Here is a 13,165-nt window from a genome sequence, read left to right as displayed (position 1 = left end):
GACTTTAGCCAAGCAGCCGAATATCACTGGTATGCTGTCTGATCAAACGATCCACCAATTCCACTAGCTTTGTCATTGATAATGAGGATTGTTCTAACTGAATATTTTCTTATTGTCATGGGTAGCGAGACGGAGGGCATATCAAGGACTATTGAGCAATTAGTTTACTGGACCATACCCTTAAACTTAAATTATGTTCGACTGACTGTAACAAAAAAATGGGCGTAAAGGCGCTGTCTGAGCAGTTTCTGATTCGAGCTTCTTTAAGCGCTTGACCTTTAAATGTTAGGAAGTTTATGGCATCAGTTTATATATGTGGTGTATCTAGACTAACCATTTGAAAGCTATAATTAATATATTCTAAGCATCCAATTTGTGTTTCTTGAGGCGATCGCTTACGTTGCGATCCATGCGTCTCATTGATAATAAAACAGTGCGCAAGTCGACTAAGTCAGGAATCTAAATATCTTACCAAGCTGGATTTATGCGTAGACATGAATCTTTTCTATTAAATGCTAAGAATTCCCATATAAAGGATATTAGAGATTTCTGGACGTTTCGCATTTTGGGTGACGGCCTTTTAAGGCCACCTGCGAAAACTGTGACGAGTACCATTTTCCGATAGCACCACATAGACCTATATAGAGCTGTAGGAAACATGAAATAATAGTCATCATTTAATTGATTCCAATTGTGAAAACAGCGTCACATTCTTGATAAAGTGTTAGGAAAAATGAATATCTCCCTCCCAGGATCAGGTTTTTCTTGACTTATTTCTTGTTTTTCTATTTATTTATCTAGATAAGTACATTCGTTTTGGTCATCACTTACATAAGTATGTATAGAAAGGACGATGCCTTATCAGCCTGAAGGCATACTATCATGATGCATTCTGTCATTTCTTGCTTTGCTTTCGTTCTGGTATTACAAGGATCCTACATCATAGGCTAGCTGATGTTAACAGTCATGACAGATCGTAGCTACATCAAGTCGCGGATACTATGCTATACGACGTAGGAGTATGCACTTCCGTTGGCCTAGGCTCAGCTGATTGCCAAGTTGACATTAACTAGCTGTTCTGTTATAAATTGTATAACATTTGTCCCGTTCGAGTTTCTGTATAACTAAAAGCCTCCTCCAAAGAAAACAGAATTGAGCTTTTTATTGTTATTATTACCTTTGGTGACCCCGCCCTAGTCTTGTTTATTCAAACTCCCCTAACCTTCAAAAAGTCGGAGGCAGCAAGCTATAACAAGCTAGGGGAGGCTGATCTGTCTTTCTGTATGTCCCCGCTACGAACAAACCATCGTCTTGGGTCGAGCCTAATATACGAATATCACAGTCACCAAACCTGATGACAGCAACAGAACTTTAACTTGTTGTACGTACAATAGCTCGATAAATTGGGCCCGGTCTACCGTCTGCGACTTTTTGACCAGGTTCAGTTAGAATAGACCTATGAACCAAAAACCTCATCAACCAATGCAGGAGTGCGTGTCTGGACCCACAATACAACCGCGTCCTGCATTTCACTCAGTAGCTCGTATGTATGTGGAATTAGATTTGGCGGCTATTTCGACAGCTCTCTGGGTACGATCAGCTCAACGGGAGGGAACTCCTCATTAAAATACACGCAGATCGTGTCTGTACTATTTCACTCTCTGAAGTCGATACTGGTCCGGAAACAGCTGGAGCTGGAGGTAGCGCCGCAAATGAAGTCAGACCTATGCAAAACGCTGTGATGTGTCTAAACACTGTGGATTCTGTGACTGTTTGACCTATAGCAGTCGTAAAGTCTAGAAAATGCGCTTTGGTTTGAGCATACCTTTAAACTAAAGACGTACGAAGAATAAGTAAATAACAAGGATACACAGGTACGTTCTATTCAGCATCTTAGTGTGACATACGTATCTTACAATTGTTTACCGCCATATAAAAGCCCAGTCAGCCGGAGCTGATACTCGCGCCAAGATTTGCAAGAGGTTTTAATTTACCTTCTGCTCTCCGTTATTTCTTCTGATTTCTGTTTGCGCTAGGCGACAATATTCTATGTTAAGCGTAACAGACTTCGATAGCAAAACAAACACGAAAGACGTGCATAGTTGCCTCTTGAAATGCACTCATTTGGAAAATGGACAGACTACACCGGCCGTTTTATATTCCGGTTCAAGGGTGGCAAAGAGGACAGCATGCATGGGTCACTTAGTAACTAGGTGCCGCACAAAATCGACCTATAACTCCGGCAATCCTGATCGACTATACATTGAACGTGTTCTCTCATGCATACAAAATAGCACTATGTAACGACTATTTCCCCAACCCAGATTCCCGTTCTGCCATTTCTCTTTATTCCCATCTCTTTTCTTATTTGTCGACTGCGTGCCTTCGCTTAGTTTCAGTTAAAGTTGTTTGCCGCAGCTCTATCGGCGTGATTTATCAATACATCGATAGATATAGTCGCTATGTTTCAATGAACGAGTCGAGAAGTTACCCCGCTCTTTCGTCCTTTTCTGCATCGATAAAAGTCTTTTGCTCAAGAGAATAAAACAGACTCGTCCAAGTTGTGTATAGCTGTGTACGCTGGTGTCCACCCGTGATCTTCCTTCTGAACTCAGCCCAACTTAGTCTGATCAGTTTGCAATCGGATCTAGTTATGAACCAAGCCGAGTCAGTACCGAAGCCTATCTCGTTGGCGAAAAGTGAATCAACCAACATACCTTCACAGATCTACTGCTCTAGCTGTACCGTGACTGACCGAACCCAGCCCAGCCGCAGGCGTAGCTGGCTGGGGTCGAGACAGTCTTTCGTAAGCTGGCGACAGTCACCACACGCAAAGTTTCTCTTTGCAGCCAAATTCGTTGTCGCTGCGGTTGCCGAATACCTGCTTGCCTACCAGCCTACTTATCTATCTCTTCGATGAGCAGAAGCTACAGCCCATTCTTCGTCATCGTCTTCGTCATCGTTTCCATCACAGTCATCATCAGCACCACCATAATCATTACGGCCATCCCTAGATCTTTCTCGTCGTTTCTCTACTCAACGCCGAGCAGCACCCGACCGATAGGGCGAACAACGTGCGAGCAATTTAGCAGCACAGCCTCTTTCGATGATTCGGCTTTCTCAACAGGCAGCAGCAGCAGCACCGAAGATCAGCCAACGGCCAGCCCCTGACTCGCTAAGCCAGAGGACTAGCGGCTTTCTCCGCAGTCGATCGCTGTCTTGTTCAACACTCGAGGCTATCCGAAGGCGGGCAGCAGTGCGAGCACCCGCAAGTACCAGCTACCTGGACCTATTCGACCGAGTCCTGCGCTGGCCTCTGTGTCAGTGAGGGTGTCCCTATGTACAAGTTAGCATGTGTACCTATCTGGATTTACTTGTGTGTGTGTGTGTGTGTGTATGTTGTTATACGATTGCGCGTATAGCGACGGCCGGCGAATCTTTAACTCCGTCAAATCAACCGAACGTACCTGGCCCGACGACCATTCGAATCGTTCGCGCTGCCGTGCTGCTATAGCAACAGGAGTAAAGGCAGCTCTGTCCGTTGACTGTTGCAGCTGTTGTTGATGCTCTTGACGGCAGCGTCGCTATTGCTGCTAATCACCGCTGCTCTACAGCATGGCGCTTTCCTCTTGCTTAGGTTAACACCGTCTACAACGTTAGCGGCAAACAGCAGCTCGAAAACGCTTGAGAAATATAGACGAACCGACAGTCGTCTTCAGCAGGCACAGCCCTTGAAAGTCTTTTGAAGCGATGATCGGCTGGGTCTGCTTGATCCTTCTCAGTTACTCGTTTGCGTTTGCTTTGCTGCCTAAGTATGTATAGGCTGGGTGTAGGATATAAGCGGTTGTTGCTACCGCAATTTGGTCCTCTTCTATTTTTTCACAGCCTGAGTTTTCAGTAGAAGCAAAGACCAACGAAGAGACCATACCCCGGAGGGGGGGGGGGGGGCAGGCGTACGGCTGGAGATGACGAAGCTTCACATAGCGTAAAGGAAGAAGCAACTGCAGCAGATCCATACCTCGGCATTAAAATCAGAAGGAAGGCATTCAGTAGGGCCTCCGCAAAGATTGTTGCTGCTGTCCGTCCCTAGTATCTAGCCTCGCGCTCGCTAGTGAGCGACGAGATCTCCTTCAGCTTCAGCAGTAGCTGCTGTTTGTGCGGCCGCTGAGATATAACCAACTCTCCCCGCCCTACGTTTCGTGCTTCGGAGACATCCGGAGCAAAGAACGTCGAAGCGGACCGCGTGGCCATGTTAGCCTCAGCTAAAATTCGTACCGAAACTACAGAGGAACTGGTGCGCATTCTCTGTATGCTGCTACCGAGGGACATGCTGCATGAGGAACGATCCACCCGTAGGCTGCCTTTGATACGCTTGCTATTTTGTCGCCACCAACTACGGAGTTCCTTGACAAACAAAGAAGGACCAATGATCTAGGTTGTTTCTTACCTACTACGACTGTTCAGAGAGTCCTTGAAGCAGCGTCGGCAGCGGCAGTGGGGATTCAATTTCGACTAAGGAATAGTTAGTCGCCGGGGCAAGAGTAAAATAGCGTCCATAGTGAAATCGCACTAAGCAAAGGGAAGATACGTGTTGATGTTCGATCGAACAAAGCATTCTTCTTACGGCACTGTACCTATACGATAGCATAGGAAAACAGAGCCTCTAATACAACACAGCTTGATGGCAGCAAATACATGTACATATATAGGTGCCCCTCACTCACGGATCCACACAGAGCGCAGCAGAGAGAAAAAGAAGCTCTTCTTTTGTTGATCTGAAGGGAAACTTCATGACGGACAAACGACCAATAACAACTATGAGAGACCTGCCGAACTGAGGGAGGTCAACTTACGTTTTTTTTTCGTTTCTTTTTCTCTGCGTACTACCGTGATCTCTCGCACAAAAGGCAGCCAGGTAGCAAGGACTCAATGTAGGCCCTCGAATCACTACCAGACAACAGTAAAATGCATCAAACAATTCCATCTTCTACTATAGATATTTTCCAAAATAAAAGTTCTCAACTGTTTGAAACAGCACCAGCAGCAGCAGCAGCAGAAACTGTCGTCTATCACAGACCTTTCATTTTTGTTTCTTCATTAAATTTCTACATGTAGTAGATGTGTGTTTATCGTCAGCCAATAGATTTGTAGACCAGACAGAAGCAACTAATAGGATAATTAGGCGATTTCAGGTCGCATCATTAAAGGCGGGTTGGTAACGCAGGCGTAGTCAGAGTGATTGGTAGGACGGGGTGGTATGTAAGATGTTAAGCAATCTGGCAGGTTTTTCAGACCATCAACAAGCCAGATGGTTACTACGGGCCGGCTTAAAGGAGTTTACCGATGTGGATGTCTTTATCGCTGTTGTCGCAGTTGTTGTTAAGCAATGTGCATGTATCGATTCATTGTAGATACGCCATTTTCGAGGTTAAGAGGGGTGAAGAAGAGGAGAATCTGAGGCGCTAAGAAACCGACCGACTCGAGAAAACGGCGATAGTCTTTTTTGAACGGAGGAAATCCGACAATTGGTTTTTCTCGGACACGATAGTGGGTGAGCTAGTTGCAATGACTAGCTAGTATTGGTTAGCGAAATCGCACGTCATACACATTTTTGGTTCTGACCCTCTTTGAGAAAGCTCTTAATACCAGAAGCACAGAAGAAAGAAACGGAACTATTACGTCGTATACGGTGGCACCAGAGCGATTGCATGAGAAAAAATGGCGACAACGAAGCAAAGCGCGAAAAGTAGAGAAATGCTACGTCGTACAGAAAACTTTTTCTGTCCAGTTACAAAGTTCGGCTGCGCAGAAAACCGGCGCGGTAGACAGGACGAGGCGAGCTTCGAATTCCTTTGGGGGTGACGTGACCGGTCTCAACGGTAGCTGGCCATAGTCACTGATTTATGGAGGCCAATGAGCCGCTTCGCAAAAATGCAATATAATACACAGAAATTCTGCCAGAAGCTGCCAGAGACTGTGTATAAGTAATTTCTTTTTATCTCTGGATAATATCTTCCATTAAAGACGGTAAAGGTAGTTAAGGTTCAGATTGAAGGCTTTCAATCAGTTCAGTCTGCCAGCAGAGTAGAACATCAAAAGAAAATAATATTACAATAGATGAAACTATTACAGAATCTTTAGCAAATTTTGCAAATTGACAGGCAAATACTACCGATAGGCATATTAAGCAAACTTCAAACGAGTCCACACATAAACACAAGTATTTTTTGTCTTTGTTTTTCAACTCGCAGTTCACTTTGAGACGAACTTTTACGAAGGCCATCCGGGAGAAGGTTTACAGCATAACTGGGCTTATTTCAGTCCCCCGCCGAAACCCGCAAAGAATGGCCTTCCATTGACTTGTAGTGTTAGCGTTGATATAAAGTACTAGATATATTTCTTTCTCTGTGAGCCTGGCTGGACTTCTAGCTTTATGGAACGATATGAAAGTTTTAAGCCGTTTGCCAACGGCTGAACGGTTATGTTCACCATGGCAACGCATTTAAAGGTACGTGCATGAATTACCCAGTTTACGCCTTTCACAAACACTCAAGTGCTTTAGAGTACGTCATCTACAGGTAACATCTATAATAAACACGCCAAAATAACACGCAGAACTATGTAGTGTATGGTTTCTGTTAGCGCGTCTCGTTTGTTAATTCGCTATGTGTTCTGAAACACAAACTATAGATCAATGTGTTCAGGAATTATTTCGAAAAATAAACAAATGCGTCATAGAAGTGAGATGAAGCAAATTTATTATAAAGAGATTGAGATTCATTGTATAGGTTCTGGCAACACCGATTTCCTGATGATTCTTTTACGATACAATGAAGCAAAAAATTAAGAAAAATACAATATAGTATGATACGTTGCCATTTTGGCAGTGTCCCCATTAAGTCTCGGTGTCTTTGTTCTTTCTTGTGTGCCGTCCTTCGGCTATTTGACACAGAGCGTGCTTCGCCGTGGACGAAATTGACCAGATGTCGCCGTGCTTTCCATAAATGATCTACATTGATACGTTGTGAGCAGATCTGATACCGAGCTACTCATAGAACTGGCATGTTAATAAAAAAAAAATCTTGTTAGTATCCATTTTACTGGAATCGCGACGAGTCGTAGCGGATAAAAACGTCTCATTAAGATGCGAAACCATTCGTGATAAACAAACATCTTTACACGAATTCTCTAAACATGTGTCGTCGATTCTGTTCAAATAAGAGAAGTGGTCAAACTAGATGATCAGCGCGATGTCGCGACATACATTGACGCTCCAATATTCCTACGGAAAATTTGCTTTTTTTTTCGATGCAACCAATGACTCCAAGGTAAAATACTTTCTGCTAGCGGAAAATGTGACACAGGCCTGAGATAGTTATTTAGATGAGAAGAAAACGGTTAAGCAACAAACTGATTCAGTGAAGTAGTAATTCATTAAGTAAACCATAGAACCTGCTTTTCAACACAGAAATACGTGTAGCAAAGTTCACTGAACGGAGGCAGTTTTTGGTTTCTTAAAAGCGTATCGAAACTTCGAGATTTAGCAAGGGGCGGCAAAACCAATGCTTGACTGTCGCTTTTCAAAGGTAGTTGGTTCCTTTGTATCGTAGTGAGTTAGAATAAATACCCTCGTTCAGCTTGAGAAGTTATCGCAAATTCTGAAATAAGAATAAGTCATATGCTAACTGCATACTTTGGTAAGAGAACTCTTTGAAAGTTATCCCTTTGATTATATTGGCATAATGCTCTAACGCATGACTACATAACACGTTTCTACGATTACAGCAAGGTTGTAAAATATAAAGTCAATATCAGCTCTAAAGTTAACAATCGGTTTTTTGGCATTTGGCGGTTTTTGGACCGATGTTCACACAAGAATACCTTTTCTTGCTAATAAATTAAACAAATAAGGTCACTCGCACAGCTAAAATTAGATAAAGCTTGTTTTTGGACCACGGGATAAGGACTTTGATTTTTTTAGAAATCACAACGTTTTCGTGCGGAGAGCTCGAATTCATGCATGCTTTTACTGATGAAGATATTGCATTCCCATTGTAACTTGAGATCGATGCCTGCTCTAACAGAGAGCTTATGATACTACTGCCACTGTTGTAGAAGGATATCGATCAGACATCCAAAACGAGGAGCACTTAGAGGCCGCTTTTCGTGTTCTGACTTCATCTGGATCGTTCATGAAGATCGGAACACAAAGCTATTCGTTTGGGCGCCAGCTCCATTCAGACCCAATTAGTTAACCTCACCATGTGAATGTAAAAAGATTTCATAGGAACAAGCTAGCTATGATGCTCTCGAACATTCTGTTACTAGAGCAATTCGAATATTTTATGTTTTTCCCCTTCTGAAAGGTTGAAAGGGTCGGATCTCGGCTAACGAAGCTGCCTCTTTGACTCGCTGTCAGGTGCATCGTCTAGCCGATGGCGGAAACATCTAGCTTGACATCATTGAAGAAAATAAATGAATAACCTTGACCTGTAGCGTGAGACACGTTGTACATTGGCATCGATTCACTGTTCGTACTGTATTTTGTGCATTTGCTAAATAGTGGCAGATCTCCACAGGGGGGTGGACAAACAATATATTAACTAAACTTTACCTCCAAACGACGAGTCCAGTAAGCACGAAAGCCGTTGTCATTAATCCGTTGCTAGTATCCTTTTTCGCAGTTTCAATTTGTAATTGTTCCGTATAATACAAGTACACAGACTGTTCTAAGCAAGAATATATCCGCTAATCACGTTGGCTTAAGGTGGCAGTTTCCTAGAGACACATTCAAGACGAGTGGTTTTCGTCACGCGTTGTCAGAAACTGAACTTCTTCACCTGTAAGTAAATCTTACTTGGGCTTCACCACTGTGCCACACGTCCGCTTCGGCCTTCTGCAATAGTTCAGAGTTTGCATCACGTCATCAGAGCGTCTACCGTGTAACTATCTCAATACTCAACAAATGTAGTTTAACTCGTTCCGTTGCGATGATAGCCTTCCAACGTATTTTCTGTTTAATTTCAGCTAGTTAAATTTCCCGTTAAGAATCACCGCTATTCCGACTGACTGTTGCGGCGCCAATTCAGCCTTTGCGCTCCGAAAACGGATCGGACCCACCGACCCATCGTACAAATCAGAGACTGGACGAGTTGGTTTCTGTCACCCGTTCGTCAGCGCCACAATACCGCACAGCACTCCGGAGCGCCGCGGCAAATAGCAGTAGTACCAGCAACACTTCTTACGAGCGACTGCGTCCCATAACCACTGCCTAGCCAAAAGCACTCACTAAGTAACAACTGAACAGACGCCGCCTGGGGCACATGGAGCTCTTCTGTCAGTCGGCCTACTATTCTACCATCGCTAGCATGCGAGAAGCACAACAGCGCGAAGACCCGAGACGAGGAAGACGAACACCTAAGCTACCCGCGGATGAGCAGCCCGCGGTTGTTGTCCCGCTCAATCTTCGGATCTGGGGAGAAGGCTGTCTGAGAGAGGGCGAGAGCGACTGAGAGAGTGGTAGACACCAACAGAGAGAGTTCGGTCTTTTCGTCGTGGATCTTTTTGTAGGCATCGAACGACAGATGTAGATGATGCGACTCGGCTGTGAGAGTCTGTAATCTGGCCGATAGTAAAAGAAACTGATAGGGAGAAAAAGGGGCTTATATGAAAAAAAAAACCCGCAATTTCGATTTTTTATGTTCTATATCATTTGAGAATGGCTTTAGTATTAAAAGCTCTAATATGGTCTCTTAGATATAATGACACTTAAAAATGATTGAATATCTAAGAAATATCTACATGTTTTACTTAAAGAGAGCGGACATGAAGTCGTTTTCGGTTACATTGTGACCTTTATCTTCAGCATAATACGTGTTCCAATATGATTTGTTACCCTAGAATTAACAAACAAATGACTGTGTACCTCAAGCCTCTTCTAAATATCTTGACTATATTAGGATAATGTATCTTAAACAAGCCACCGTTGCATGTTGAAGGCGGCAATTTACCTCAAGACACACTTGTGGAGCACTTATATGCTATGTCGTTTGGTGACTGGCTGTGCGGTTTCCGTGAAGCCGTCTCCACTTTTTATATTTTACTGCTACAGAGTATGATTAAATGTTTATGTTTGACTCATTCAAGTTCAACTACAACAAGGAACGGCTCGAAGGTATTATGCGGTTTTAATTGCCTGGCTCCAATTATAGCTCATTCTCAGAGGTTTTTCGTCTTTGGCCGCATACGGTAAATAACTTAATCCTGTTCTTGTACCCGCTGCAACCATCCGTCAACGACAATAATAATAAAAATAATGTGTCTGATTACAACATGTTTTAGAAAATCCGATGGTTATGTATATAAGTACGTAAAAACGCGAAAACTGATTTGTAAAGCTATTAACCAATGGCCCCACGGTCAACCATCGCCCACAAAAACCTATAAACCAGATATAGTTCACCATTAACGCTCCAAAAGTTCTTACTTTTGTTCATCTTGGCCTTCGCCCACGTCCTGGTCCGGTGCCTTAGGCAGTTATCCGGTAGACGTTCGGAAGCTTGTTAGCGTCCGGAAAGCCTCTACCCTTTAAAGCCTGAACGACTTGAGGGCGCAAAATATACACGCGTGCGGTTTTTCTATTTTCCCCCCGTAAAACGCCTATTTTATTCGCTGCATCTGATAAAAAGGAATCGATAAAAATTGGCGGAATATTTATTTATGTTATTATACTAAGCGGTATAACGATGGATTGCGTATTATATCTGACGCTTAAACAGTTGTCTCGCAGATTTTCATTCGCGAGCATTGCATGGTATTTTAAGCAGAACCTTGCATCAGTAAGAACAGAAAACATTTTCATGGAAATACACCACACTTTATTCACTATATATATCAAGAGCAATTTTCATCTTGGTCAGACACAATACCTGATGATTACTAGGCCTTGCAAACATCTGGATGAGGTTTCCTTTTTTAGCCCTAAAGTCAGCTACAACTATTTGTTCTCGCTCCCTCTTGATGGCTGTTCATTTGACCAAATACGTCCTCTTCATTCATTTGTATCACCGCATATTATAGTTTATATAAGATAGCACTGACAATTATAATTCTAATAAAACCCATCCTTGTTTATAACGGGCTTGAAAAACACTCCGTAACGCTGTCCTTGTTACGTACGTTCGTTTGACAAGGATCAGGGCAGTCTTTGATCAACTTTGGCAAGCTCTTTATTTTAATTCACGCAATATGGATTCGACATCATCGCTCTGGTAGACCTGTACCCTCCGAATGTCGAAAGCACACATTGACATTAAAGCATATAAACGGAATAGCTAATTATTTTCTAGATAGGCTAAGATACCCCACGATCCATTGCTGTCTTATAGTTGTAAATTATTAGAGGTAACAGTACGAAGCACTTGTCAGCCGGTCGAAATAAACCGTAGCTTATGACCTGATAATATGATAATAAGATATATATACATATAACAATGCATATAAATAATAATATGATAATATCACTTGATAATAGTTATTTTTATCCACCACTTAGCAAGTTGACGCGAATTAGTAAAGAACTAAGTCAACGATTCCAGTATCGGCGTGTTGCACATACATGATACGCACACGGTGATGATTTTAACAATCAAGTGAACGTAGGAATTATTTCGAAATTAAATGGAATAACTTTATCGAGCGGTGGATTTTTAAGACAAAACCATAGTTTTAAAAATGATACAAGAAATGATATCGGTAGGAATGATGATTTGGCATGTTTCATAATGGGTGTTCATACGTCCGTTCCTTTCCCTTGAGCAAAGAGCTTTCCTTCACTGTGAGTTAATTAGTTCCCTGTTAATCCTATTTTGTTGACTGAACTGACTCTGCCCTGGAGGGCGGTGAGGCTTTCTTTAGCCGACCACATTTAACCACTGATGAGAGTAGTTTAACAAATCCGGTGTCCTTGGGCTTTTCCAGTCCTCGATGCAACCGTTCCTTCATTACTGAGACAAATTCTCTGTTGCTAAGCTGACCGTCCACTGAAATCCAGGTAGGCAATAAGTCCAGAGGATCAAAAAGATACGTCAGGGCACATGATAAGGAATAAAAGTATCTAGGTCACATGAGGCATAATGTGATTCCAGCGCCAAAATAGCTATAATAATGACGATGATGATAAGAACAATCATACCCTCAGAAACAAGAGTTCGCAACGCAGGATCGATGTACGGCAAATCATACAAAAAAAAAATCTTACTTTATATACACGTCCGACCTAGACGCTTATAGTCAATGACTCCTATAGTGATTATGTTGCGTAGAGCATTCGTATACACGTACTGTTTTCGTCGAAGAGGGCAAAGAGCACGTTTACCACGTGATCACTTAGTTCGACGTGTGCTACCGTCTGCGCAACGTGTTTCAACGTAGGCGGATCAATCGAGGCTCCTGCTATATGGTAGAAAGTCAGGGCTGTGTCCACTTCAGTAATATTATTCAGAAAGTGGAAGAACTGAAGGTAGTCAAATAGCGTGATACCCTGTGACGACTCCTTGAACAGCTGCCATGACAAAAAATTACACCAGCGTTAAAATACGCCCACAGTTCTAATCTGCTAAAAACGATGGTTAGCGACTCGCAATCTATGAGCCAAAAGAAAGCATGATAAATATTAACCTCTATGGGTACCGATTAAATAAATAACGAAAATTTCGTATCGGATATCTCCCCATGTACAACCAATTTTACTAGTTAGTTACGAAGAAAAACGAGAGTAATACAATTATATGCTCATATAGTAACGTAGCTTATCCAGCTAAGCAATGTTCGTTCAGTTCTTTAAAATTAAGGCAGACATGCTTTCTGCAAAGTGCCCCCTACATCCGCAAAAATCTAATATACAAGACAAATTTGCCCTACTTACCTTTTTAATTCGTTTAAGCATCCGATTCTTTTTTTTGTCATTCAGACCAGCATAGGCGACCAGCAACTCGGCAAATTCCCATTCTGGGATCTTTCCGTCAACTGGGTCATGCCGTAAAAACTGTGATGAACAAAAGGACATTATGGTACCATTTATTTGATATCATTACTCCAACTCAACGATTATTATTATAAGCTAGCCCATGTGCGGTAAGTGCAGGCAAGGTGCGTCGGCGCCGAA

At 42.6% G+C, this 13,165-nt stretch overlaps 1 protein-coding gene across 3 annotated transcripts in view; it reads right to left on the bottom strand.

Moving 5' to 3' along the window:
- Window positions 1-10,854: 10,854 nt before the first annotated feature.
- Window positions 10,855-13,165, bottom strand: part of MICU1 (Mitochondrial calcium uptake 1) — an 8,341-nt gene continuing 6,030 nt past the window's right edge. For all 3 annotated transcript variants that reach the window (XM_022848297.2, XM_022848298.2, XM_086971907.1), the window contains exons 7-9: window positions 12,926-13,045; window positions 12,343-12,562; window positions 10,855-12,041 (exon numbers count right to left, since the gene is read on the bottom strand). In XM_022848297.2, the coding sequence (XP_022704032.1) occupies window positions 11,863-12,041; window positions 12,343-12,562; window positions 12,926-13,045 (519 nt within the window). In that variant the 3' untranslated portion in view covers window positions 10,855-11,862. The remainder of the gene's footprint in view (window positions 12,042-12,342; window positions 12,563-12,925; window positions 13,046-13,165) is intronic.

This window comes from Varroa jacobsoni, unplaced genomic scaffold (assembly GCF_002532875.2).
Source record: "Varroa jacobsoni isolate VJ856 unplaced genomic scaffold, vjacob_1.0 scaffold_1340, whole genome shotgun sequence".
In the NCBI taxonomy this organism is placed as follows: domain Eukaryota; kingdom Metazoa; phylum Arthropoda; class Arachnida; order Mesostigmata; family Varroidae; genus Varroa; species Varroa jacobsoni.
This window is presented reverse-complemented; position numbering and strand designations above follow the sequence as displayed.